This window comes from Rosa chinensis, chromosome 5 (genome assembly GCF_002994745.2).
Source record: "Rosa chinensis cultivar Old Blush chromosome 5, RchiOBHm-V2, whole genome shotgun sequence".
NCBI lineage: Eukaryota > Viridiplantae > Streptophyta > Magnoliopsida > Rosales > Rosaceae > Rosa > Rosa chinensis.
The window spans coordinates 78,013,969-78,026,549 of record NC_037092.1 but is presented as its reverse complement, the minus strand read 5'-3'; the positions used below and the strand labels follow the sequence as shown (position 1 = coordinate 78,026,549).

At 35.9% G+C, this 12,581-nt stretch overlaps 1 protein-coding gene across 1 annotated transcript; it reads right to left on the bottom strand.

Moving 5' to 3' along the window:
- Window positions 1–2,486: 2,486 nt before the first annotated feature.
- On the bottom strand, window positions 2,487–4,673 carry LOC112167620 (protein NUCLEAR FUSION DEFECTIVE 4). Its single transcript, XM_024304663.2, has 2 exons — window positions 3,461–4,673; window positions 2,487–3,320 (listed from the first exon to the last, which is right to left on the bottom strand). Exons 1-2 carry the CDS (start codon window positions 4,642–4,644, stop codon window positions 2,900–2,902), a joined length of 1,605 nt encoding a protein of 534 aa, XP_024160431.1. The 5' UTR covers window positions 4,645–4,673; the 3' UTR covers window positions 2,487–2,899.
- Between the last annotated feature and the right edge of the window lie 7,908 nt (window positions 4,674–12,581).

The following is a 12,581-nucleotide window of genomic DNA, read 5'->3' as shown; positions in this document are numbered from 1 at the left end:
GAGAGAGAGAGAGAGAGAGAGAGAGAGAGAGAGAGAGAGAGAGAGAGAGAGAGAGAGAGAGAGAGAGAGGGTTCTGGGTTTATAACACGAGATTTGTGTGAGTTTTGGTGTGAATTTTTTTATCTTTGGTGTGCATTTCAGGTTTTTTTTTTCTCTTTCTTTTTCTGTTCTGGTGTGAATTTTTGGGGGAGAAGACAAGGGAGAAAATATGGAGAAACAATTAAAAAAAAATTAAAATTTTATTAAATTAGAAATATCCATTTTGCCCTTCTTGGGGGTTTACATTATGAAAAGTGGGCCCTCATGTCGGTGCCCCATCAGCTTGTGATGTCATGATTTGAGCAAATTTTAAAATTTAGACCCGGGTGATGAAAATTAAAAGTGTATGGACCAACATGATTAAAAAAAAAAAAAGGAGGGACCAAACTGATTTTAGCCCTAAAGTTTGAGGGACTAAACTAAATTTAGTTCTTCCTTTTTTATGTTTCGTTTGTGTTACAATATTTAAATTGGGTCTAATTATTAGTCCAAGAATTGTGAAAGATTTCAAAGAAAATAAGCACCAATTTATATATATGGCATGTCTTGAAGATCAAAAATGTCACATTGTTATATTCTTAAGAATACCTTTATGAGAGAATTTTTAGGACTTCTTCTTCTATAAATAAGAGGCTTAGGTCCTTGTTAATTACCACCACGAGTTATAAGCATGAGAAGAAATTTAATTTATATTTCTCTTTTAGTCAAATCTGGTTGTAGACTTATCATTGGTAGTAAAGGAATTATTATTTCTAAAGATTTTATTCAAATTGATTTTGGTGTTATTATGAATGATTGCTTACAATTAAATTGTTCACAAAGTCAACAAGAAAATTCACTTGTTGAAAACAATAACACATCAAGCAACACTTCAACAGGTGGTAAAAGAACTGAGTGTAATGATAAGTCTCCATATTTATGGCATAGAGTCCACATTTCAAAAGAGAGATTGAAAATTCTGTTGAAAAACAATATTCTAAATGAACTTGATTTTTTGATTTGGAAGATTGTGTTGAATGTGTAAGGGAAAAGTAACTAACTTAAGGGAAAAATAACCAACTTAAGGACAAAGACTGCACACATAAGCCAAACTCTTTTAGAACTCATACACACTGACATTTTTGTCCATTTAGAACTCAAACCATATGTGGCAATGTGTATTTCATCACTTGCATAGATGACTTTTCTAGATATTGGCCCTCTTTCAAGGTTTATGGGCAGTTGTATTGACCCTTTTTTAAGAAAAGAATAAATTAATTTCAACGACATTTAATTTGCATCATCGTCTAGTATATGGTACTACCAGCAACTTGTTCTGCTGATTTTATATGCATATGCACCATCTTTAATTCAAAGAGCTAACTTGAACATACATGTGAGCAATCTAAATCCAACGACATTTGCTTTTGAACAGTCGCAGAATCCATCATATATGCACCTCATTTTCAGTTCAGAGAGATGACTTGAACATATATATGAGTAATCTAAATCCAACGACATTTGCCTTTAAACAGTCGCAGAATCATCGTATATGCTTCCTCTACCTTTTCATGTTCTATTTCTAATTAAAACCAAAGGTTACTTTCATTAACCATATATTAAGTCCTATCTATCCATGCCAATTATATAACTCTACCTTTAAACAGTCGCAGAATCATCATATATGCTTCCTCTAACTTTTCTTGTTCTATTTCTAATTAAAACCAAAGGTTACTTTCATTAACCATATATTAAGTCCTATCTACCCATACCAAGTATATAACTCTCTATCTCTGCCACCACCTCTTGACCATTGAATACTCTCCAAAACTTGCATGTCTATGCAAGATTAAAACTAAATCCGACTACCAAGGACTTAATATAGTTAAATAAAATCAATTTTCAATTATGAATAAAAAATTAAAATTAAAATTTTAAAATCGTGCATAATTGTGGATAGCCTGAGCACGGCTCATTTAATGACCTAGCATGTGGCCTGTTTAATGGCTCGGTATAAGCACGGCCCGACATGATATGGGCTTAGGGTCGGGTGGGGCTTAACGTTCAAGTAATTAAATGGACCAGTATGAGCCTGAACGCGATAATAAATGGGCCGGTTCGAGCACGGCATGAATCATGAATAGGCCCACATAAAATGGGTAGGGCCGGCCCGTTTGCCACCTCTACTTGAGGTACGAATTGGAGTAAAGAGTTTTGTAGGTACCAAAAAATATATTTCGCAATAGTTCAAGTACCATTAGAGTTTTTACTCTAGAACAAATATCAAAGACGAAGTAATAAAGTAATTAGGCTTCATAACCAAAATTAATTGGTAATAGATGAAGTTGACATCCATTACCAACATAGTAACCCAAATAAAGAAATTAAATAGAGATCGAACATATGATCATTAAAAAAAAAAGTAAAAAAAAAAAAAAATCATCATGTGAATGAACGATATCGTATCATATATTAAAAACTTTGTGAGAATACAGAGTGATAAAAGAACTCTTCTAGTTATAAGCAATACTGTAAATACTGTCTTTTTTACTACAACTACCTTGTGCCTCACGAAGTTAGATCAACTATCCACTGGGAAGGGATTCTAAAAACCAGCATGCACTTGCACCATCAGGACTGAATAGATGGATAACATCGAGTGGGTTTTTTGGTTATTAAAAAAAAAAAAAGTTGACTACAAATTTCAAGAGTTGAGATCACCTAATATGTGTTGGGTCACTTGCACTGCCGGTTCATAGAAAATTTTTCGTCAATACTGATCACATGGTCATCCCCTTAACATTAATTCTTTACTCTATAGGTCTACAGCTATATATAAACTTTTCTGAAAAATAAAAATATAAAATACTTAACTCGCCCTCTATGATCTTTTGGAGTAGAACTTTCTTGTTCTTGCATACAGCGTTAAAGCTAGGACAGTCCCTAACGTACACAGACTACCCCAGATAATGAAGGTGCTTCTGTAACAAGCCATTCCCAAGCAGCTACCATCTTCATCTCCTTCCTTGCGATAAAGAAGAGCAGATGAGTAGCCAAAAAGAAACGACCCAACTGAGATATTCGCAACCACCACATTGTGATTTATTGAGAATTTCTTGGTCCCGAATAGTTCTGTGGTTATGGACACTGCAATAGAAGTAATTGCTCCAGTGCACACTCCTATAATGGCTGTACTGATGATAAGAGAGACGTTAGCTGGGTTGAGAAGCAAAAAAAAAACTCCTGCCATTGGTGCTGCTAATGCCATTAGGAATGCAGGCCTTGAAATCATATACTCGCTTCTGAAAAACGAGAAAGGAGAAAATATTAGTAATTGGCTTCAAAAATATTTCTACCAAGCACATTCCACTCTAATATGACAATATACTTTTCAAAATGTAATTTAAAAAAATTACTGAAAACTGGGGACTGGAGTAGTTACCTTGAGAAGAAATAGTCCAGAAGTGAAGGCATGAGACGGCCAAAGAACCCGAAGGAAGAAGATAAAGAAACCAGAGAAGAAGTCTTAGATGAGCCTCTTGACTCCGCTATCTGTCCCAAGGTGTTCAAGAACACAAGCCCAATTGTTGCACTGAAAAAATACACTAGGAAATATAACCAGAAATCTATCCTTTGCACCATCAACTTCACTCCAATCTCCTCTCTAACACCAATCCCATGATTAACCTGTACCTCACCAACCTCATCATGAACCTGCACTGTACTATGTTCCTCTTCTTCTTCCTGTTTAACTACACCACTTTCTATGCTCTCAAGGCCATTCTGATCATCTATGCTGACATTGTACACTCTGTTCTCTCTGTCTAGGCTCCATCTTCTTGATATTTTTTCTCTGATTTTTACTACAATTGGGATTACCAAGGGGATCAGTAGGAACACTCCGGTACCTATCATTCTGTCTAAGCCGATCATTGATCCTAAACTGGTGATGACGGCATAGATTCCGGTGGCAATGGTTATCACAAACATCAAATTGAACCCCACTGCCATGTTTCTCGGCTCCCCTGTTCCCACATCAATGTTTCTCACCAATGGTGCCACTACAACACAGACTAGTAAAGGCAGGAGAGAGTTTAGAAGAAGATAGGCCTGTGCTCTTTTATGAGGTGAAGAAGGAAAAGCAGTACTAACAATATCTGTGTAGATTTTTGCACTCAATCCTTGATAACTTGTTGTTAGTCCCACAGCAACCTGTTGGTGAAACGGAAAGTTTCGAATACTAACAACATAGCAAACGGTGTTGATCCAACAGACGCTATTTCCGGCCACCATGGTGAGCAAGAATATTTGCCAATATGCTGGAGATGAGATTTTGTCTGTTACGAATAGAAATTGGACGCCGTAGCCAATCAACCCGAGAAGTGAGCCGATCATGAGGACTCGCCAAAGGGGAAGGTAAATAGCAGCAATGCCGGAAAACCAACCAAAGAGCTTCCCTGCGTCGGAGGCAAAGACGAGATTGTTGATTTGTAGTTGGGACAAGGATAGAGTGTTCTTGAGTTGGGATGAGTAAGCAGGGAAGGTGGTGTTTGTTCCATTTATGGACTGAAGCCATATGATGGCCACTAGGCTTAACCATTGGAAAGCATTTGATGAGGAAGACATGGCAAAGTAGGAGCCAAGATTGGTTTGTCCGAATATGCAATGAAAAGTTTGGTATATTTATAAGGTTAACCTGTGTGTTAAGAGGTGAGTAGTGTTGTGTGAAAAGAGTGCAAGAGTTTTTTTTTTTTTTTTTAAATAAAAATAAAAAGTGGTGCAACAGTAATGCTGGCGAAGCAGAATGATACGATCACCACACACGATAATGTCCATTAATTAATCCATTCGAGTTAAAGTGACAGGTAACTAAGCTAGTTGTCGAGAAAGATAATCCAACGGTTAGATTAATCTCAATGGAGGTAAAACCGCGTACTGTTTAGGAAAAATCATGTTTTGATACATAGTTGCAATTCCGATTCTAATTCGAATTAAAGGACAATTCCTTCAAGTTTCTCCTTGTTATGGGTCATGTTCCTCTTTGTCATTGAGTTCCTTTTATGACAATCGGTAAGTTAAACCAAACTGATTGAATTTCTTCTTCTTCAATTCCATTGGTTTCATATTTATTAATATCATGACTCTTCTATACCATCTGCACTTAGATTCATCAATATTGTTATTTCCTAATGTTGGGTGCATTATAGAATCTTATTTTCTTTCCAATTCTTTGTCAAAGTTCATCGCTGTTGAACTCGACCCGTGTAAAATAATCTGGAAAAATATTGCCTATTATTGTTTGTTCTTTACTTTAACCTAGTCCTAGTTGACAATAGACATCCAAAAGATTGTTTCAAGACTGATTTCATGTCATTTGGACTTGAAATACATGTTTGGTGAGATTTTGAAGTAAACCCATGTTGCTGGAATTTTGAAGAAAACTGCACAGTTCAATCTGTTTTCATCCATCTTTCCCATACTTCTCGAACTCCAATTTGCTTGAAATTTTAGTATGTGGTACCTTCAACCTTGAATCTGGAAAGTTTCAAGTTCATCGCTCTTTAAAAATTCATTTTTACAAATTTTCTAAACTTGAGTCGTCCTGCTGCTTTTACATTCTTCTTATGTTTCTACTTTGATCATCATTAATCCGTTGATTAAATTTCCAGAGGTCAGACCTATTTGACTTGTCATATGGAAACCTCCAAGTTCAGAATATAGCTGCTACTACTTTGAAAGTGGTTGTGAAGTTGGAGATACATAATAAAGACCGGTGAAGTTGGAGAGGCATAATAAAGACCGGTGAAGTTTTTTTTTTTTGGATCAAATAAGAACTTTATTAATAATGAACTGCTTACAACGAGTTTTAGGCGACATCTCTTATACAGAAATGACCACTAGACTTCACACTGGAACTCTATAATGACTGACTCCAAACTTGCACAACAACTGTGTGGCAAAGACAACAAGCGCAGGAGCAGTGAATCCTTGACATCTCACCTCTTGTCCCGCCAGTAAGAACTCTAAAGCTAGACAGCTCACTTGTGTCAACACTAAGGCTTAGTTTGGGATTGCTGTGCTGTGAGGGGAAGCACTTTCGAACTTGCTGTGAGAGGAAACACTTCCGAACTTGCTGTAAGGAGAAGCAGCTGAGGTGTTTGGTAAACTATTTTTAAAAGTGCTGTGAGGTCCAAAAGCAATTTCTAGGTGTTTGGTAAGTTGCAAGGCAAAAGTGCTTTGGCTGGGTATAATTACCAAAATGGTCATACATGCTAAGATATGCTACTAAAATACATCATTTTATTTTTTGATTATGTAACCATACTAAATAAAAAAATTTCTCATGTATTATTCTTGTACCCTTGGTTGGACCCAATAAAAGATTTACTTTAAACCCTTCAATATGCATATTATGTTTTACTAGATAAGTTGGGTTTTGGGTTTTTTCACTGTTCTCTCTGGTGCTACTATATATTTTTTCTAAAAATATTATGCATTTTAGAAATGTTCCTATTGTCCATTACAAAAAGAAAATGACATGTTCTTATGGAAGTTTTATGTGGGATATTCGGAGCAATTTCATCCCTCAGAGTAAGATGAACAATCTGAGAGAGTACAAAATTATTTTGTGGTAGTGTAGACGAACCTTTTAATTAGTTGTCATTGGTAAGTTCAAGCTAAATTCAACTTCTAGTTGTCTTAAAAGAAAAAGACGTGCAAACACAAAAGACCACTATTGTTCGCACTCGCGGCAACTTCCGTTCATGGCTTCATGCTCATCCAAGCTGATCCACCAAAAAATAGAGAATCTTGTTAGAGTTGCTCTAAGCTTTTGCAATTCTGGGCAGACAACACCAAGTTCCGAAACAACTATCAAATACAAAGTGCGCCAAACAATTGGATCAGTTTCTCGCCAAGTTCCGAAAACAACTGATCATTTACAAACTACCAAACTTGGATCACTTACCAAGTTCCAAAACAAATGCTACCAAACAATTGGATCATTTTACACTTTCAAACCACTTGGATCAATTAACAAGTTCAAAAAACAACTGATGAGTTACAAACTACCAAACTTGGATCACTTACCAAGTTCCAAAAACAACTGATTAGTTACAAACTACCAAACAATTGCATCATTTACAGAGTTTCAAACACTTGGATCAGTTACCAAGTTCCGATACAAATGATTTGTTATAAAGTGAACAAAAGCCCAATGCTTTGAAATATCTGAAATTACACCAAAAATGCTTCATCTTAGCAGGGGACTCAGTTACTTCTCTGCTGGAGCTCTCTTCCTCTTTGCAGGGGACTTGGTCTTCATCTTTATCGCAGTTGTGAGATGAATGAACTAGTTTACAGTTCATAGCTGCACAAAAGATGGCTGTGTTGGCTTGGGTGGTGATGCATAAAATGGTTGGGATGCAGAGGCTTGCATTGGTTGAACTTCATGTGTGGTTTTTGCCTTCTTGGGTGCTCCTATTATCCTATATAGATAGCGAATCTGTGGCTTAATAAGGGGTATAGACAGAGTTATCTAGGACAGAAAAATACCATTTTTGGATTCATCAATTTAAGTCACTACTAATAACAGTTAATAGAATTATTTAAGTCACTACTAATTTCATATGTTCTGCAAGAGTTCGAGTATGCAATTGATCGATTTTCAAGCTTAGATACTAGCTTGTCTGATGAGCTTTAGTTCAAGTTTATATCATTTTTCGCGATAATAACTTAAAATAGAATAAAAGAGATCAGGAATTAGCATTGTTGGTTTTAGTTATCAGTAAACTCAGAAGGACTGCAATGGAAACTTGGAAATTAGCAGGAAAGTTTGGTGATTAGTTAACTGTTTGGCCTTTCGTTGCGCAGATCAGAAAAGAGATGTGAGGTATAAAATAGCTTTTCTGGAGGGTTAGTGCTTTCAATCATCTATAAGGACAAGGACAACGCACCAAATACCACTCAAGGAACACCGGTGGAGAATAAAGAGAAGCATACATATTCAAAACAACCATCTTTTTTTAAATTTCTTTTCTATAAAGTGGTAAGTTTCTAACATTCATAGTTTCAAACTTTCAATTGAAGAATCAGTGAGTATTGTCATACCGAGCTTGAGCCTTGAAGAATCAGCGACTGACTGAGAGAGAAGAGTCGAACCCAAAATCTGCTTTGTTGCTTGACGGCTTCAGGAAGAGACTGAAGAGTCGAAGAGAGCAAACTGCAAACCAAGAGTGAAAAGTGAAAACCCAGAAATTCGTGAGAAAGAGAAACTGAGATTCATGAGAAATTCGACTCGCTTGCTCAGTCGATGTGTGACCGTGCTGGAGCCTGGAGAGGGAGAGAGCCAGAGAGGACAGAGGAGAGCCAGAGAGGACAATGGCGATGGCGACTTCGTCGTTTTGAAATTTGAACCCAGACTGAAGAGAGGCGATGGCGATGGCGTGAAGATGGATTCCGTTTGATTCTATCTTCAGAGGAAGGAAGCTAGCCGGCGAGAATCCACGAATTGAAGAAGAGGAAGGAGGAAATGTGGAATGATAATGATAATGACGACAAAGAGAGTGACTGCCTCGCGATGGAGAAAACCCTATCTTTTGTTTCGATGTAATTTTCAGAAAAGGAGGAGGACAGAATTGGCAGGAAGGTAAAATTTCATTAAGTTATGCACTGTTCTTCCTCCGTGTTTTCCCAAAGCAATTCCTAAAAGCTACAAATTGTAGCTTCTCAATTTCAGCTTTACGGAGAAGCCATTTCAACTAAAAGCTGCTTTCAGATATTTTACCAAACACCATGCTCTTGGTCCAAAAGCAGAAGCAGCCCCAGAAGCACCTTAGGAAGCAATGCCAAACTAAGCCTAACTCACTAACCAGAGTCCTCCTGACCAGCTTTGATCGGTGAAGTTGGAGAGCCATAATAAAGACCGGTGAAGTGAATTAATAATTTCCGCAATTTGGTAATAGGATGACGAAACATGGAATTTGGTTCCACAAACCAAAGGCAGAGGTATTGCTTGACCTGGAATAACATTCAAAGTACTTTGATTTAAGGTAGGGAGTGTCACGCCCCAAAAATTGGAGGTGAAAACTATACTTCTCTTAATTCAAAATGATATAAAGAAAAGCATCCAAATAACTTTAATTAATTTGAAAATAAAATCTTAAATTAAAAAAAAGTAACGGAAGCTCAACTCTAAAGTTTAGAACAATCTTAAACAAGAAACTAAAACTTTTATTCTAGGGGACGCCAACACAACCACTAGCTGCCACCAAGTCTTCTAAGCATTCAATTCCTCTTTAGTACCTGAAACCATAACAAATTACTAATGAGATATAAACTCAGTAAGTAACTATAACACATCACGTATAACAAATAGGAAGACATTCCACACTTATATACTATATAGTAAAATGCATAGTACATGGAGTGCACTCAAAACAAGTCAAACTGAACTTTCTAGGTCCCTCTAGACACACCATACCAGTGAGACCCAAATTTATCAGAGGTGGGAGACAGACGTCACCCGTCGGTGATGAACCCACTATGTGGGCCATATAACAGACAATGCAGAACCTACAAAGACAAAACAGTGCATAAATTGCACTTACAGAACAGATTTCTCCCCAGACAGTCTACTAGTATTGATATGCCAAGAGAGTACCTAGCAGAAATCTCTTTCAAAACTTATCAAATTTTACATGATACATACATACTACTACAAGCCAAAGCACTCATAACGGAAACAAAAATAGTGCACTCAAAATCATAAACGTATAATATATAATATAGTAACGTATCATCAATAATATATTTATCATGGTTCCAGAGCAAATAAAAGTTACTTACCTTAACTAACCAAGCTATACAATGTACAGCGTCCTAATTTGCGGTTTCTCGGCCTAAAGCAAACAAAAACTCAAAATGAGACACGAACTAGAACCTTATAACCTGCGGTAAAAACAATCTGGCAGGGCCTATGTCCTAAGGAAAAATCTCACTTACTACAGTCGTTAATAAAATCCCTTGAAAATTTACAACATTAAAATAGACATGCTCAAGTATCTACTATAAAAATTTCAAGTCAAAAGAATACTAAAAACTTATCCAAATAATTTTCTAAAACCGACATCTGTTGCTGCCAGGAAACGAAACCTTCACCAACAATGACTCTTCCAAAAATTCCACAGGATTCAATAGGAATTAAAACTTGTTGAAATTTGGTAAGTCTATTTAAGGATCAATATTTAGTATAAGATAAAAATTTGGGGCGAAATCAGTTTTTCTAGAACCCCAAAAGCTGTCTTCAAAATAGAACCCAAAATAAGCCTCTTGACCTAAACAGCTAGGTTCAGATGGTTAACGAATTTTATAAAAATAATTATGAATGATAAATTCACTACAATTTTACCCCAGAAAATAGACATAAATAGAAATGTTTCAAAAAAATTTTATGGCTAAAACAAAGCATTTGTCTCTTCAAACAATAACTGTAACACGTTCCTAACTTCTGTCAGCAGAAAACCTGTTTCCTCTCTGTCAACTTTGAAAAAACACCATAAATTCGATTCTTAATGTTTTTCTGTGAAATCAATGCCAAAATAACCCTTGATAAGTCTAATTTCAAGTAATGAAAGAACCATAATCGTTTAAGTAAAAGTACCTAATCGAAATTGAAACAAAAAAACACCTGATCTCAGACCTGACACTGTGGTCAGCGCAGCCTAACCTTTTTTCTCCTTTCTCTATCCTTGCACACGGATGTTTTTCTCTCTTCTTTTTCTATCTTAAACACATCTAAAAGACTTTTCTTCTCTCTCAAAACTCATAGGTTCAATTAACTTATTAGAAAATATCTGATAAGTTTCAGACTTCTAAGTAAACACAACCTCTTTGTAACAGCTAGTTTAAAATTCCTATTTTCCTTTTTACTAAAATAACTAATTAACCTTAAAACTAACTGTACAAAATAAATAAATAAATAAATAATGTCTCATAAAAATATAATATGATCCAACAACAAAATAGTTCACAATACCAAAATAAATAAGGCCTGCAAACAACAAGGTCACAAAACAAACCAAGTAAATTGTTGGATATCACAAGGAGACTTCACCCTAGTTAGTGCTCTTTTGTTTTATACATTCTTTTTATCTTTGAGGTGGTTTTTAAGATTAACACTTGAGCTAATGAGATGACTTGAGAGTAAGTGGGGCATAGCGACTTCCTTGGGTTTTGATCATTTAAACCTCCGGAGGATCTGTACGGACTAGATAGTGTCTTTGGGGTGGGACACTAGTTCTAGGTGGTATGGTGTATATGTAAATGGACACTCTCACTACTCTTCACTTGTTGTTGAAGATTTAAATCTTCGGTGAGGATGTAGTTGGCTAGTATTAAACCGATCATCAGGTTTGATTTTACTAGAGTACTCATTCAATTTCATATGGTTTTACAATGGGAGACCTTTTATTTATTTTATTATATTTTACTCAATTGGCTCTAATTATTATTTGGATTTCAAACCTAGTTAGGGTTGATGTTTGAGCAGCAAGAACGAGAGCTCTCCCCTACTATAGTTGGTCTTGTAGGTATTGTGCACAAGGATTTCGGAGGATTTTGGGATTGATCTGGGTGCTACATTTTTACTTTAACCATTCGATATAATTGCCTTCACATTTTATTCACCTCTACTTGATTGTCATTGTTTGATTAAGGTGAATGTTAACTTGTATTTGTTAATCATTGTTTAGCTTCTTAAATTTGTAATCAAATGGTCTGAACCAAAATAGAATTTATTTTCAATGTTATAATTTGATGATTTAGTTTTGTTTCACTTATGTAGTTATGTGTGCAAAGCAGTCGTGACATTGTTTTAGTTATACTTTCTGTTGATCACCTCACTTTAAACTTTATGCTTTCCACCAACTCTTACCATTTTAAAATGTTCGATTTTTAAATAAATTGCCTTATGTCTCATGAGTTAAGTTCATCTTATCTTGTGCTTTTAAAGGTTCGTAGCACTGTAACGTAACCAATTTGGAGAGGTGCAAATTGGGGGGGTTATAAGAAATACTATGGATATTAAGAACCAAAAATAATCATTTTAATCATTCCATTACGAGTAACTCTTTCTTCTTAAGAAGCTTGTAGAGAATGTAGATTTTAAAGCCACTACCAGGTTAATTCCGAGTTAGGGAAAGATAGCCTAATAAGCCTACTACCAACCTACTTTGGTGGATATTGGCACGGCCATGTATGAAGACATTTTTCTTTAGGATTATTTGTGGTATGGTTTCTTGCCAATTGCAACAACAATATCAACCTAAAAAGTAGATATCAATCATGTGCCATATCCTCAAATAGGAGATCAATCTCCATTTGAACACTTGCATGGTTCTCCTCCTTATTCTACTTCTCTTAGTCTTTGGGTCTGCTTGCTTTGTCCTTCTCCAACCTCATGAATGTACAAAATTAGAACTTGGAGCCCGTCTTTGTTGTTTTCTTAGATATGGGATTGATCATAAAGGCTACACTTGTTGGGATCCTTCCTCTAATCGTCTTCA

Excerpts from the sequence above, each read along its gene's own strand:
- LOC112167620 (XM_024304663.2), bottom strand. The coding sequence starts at position 4,644 with ATGTCTTCCTCATCAAATGCTTTCCAATGGTTAAGCCTAGTGGCCATC. Across the intron at positions 3,321-3,460 it reads CTGGACTATTTCTTCTCAAG|AAGCGAGTATATGATTTCAA; the intron begins GTAACTACTCCA and ends CTCGTTTTTCAG.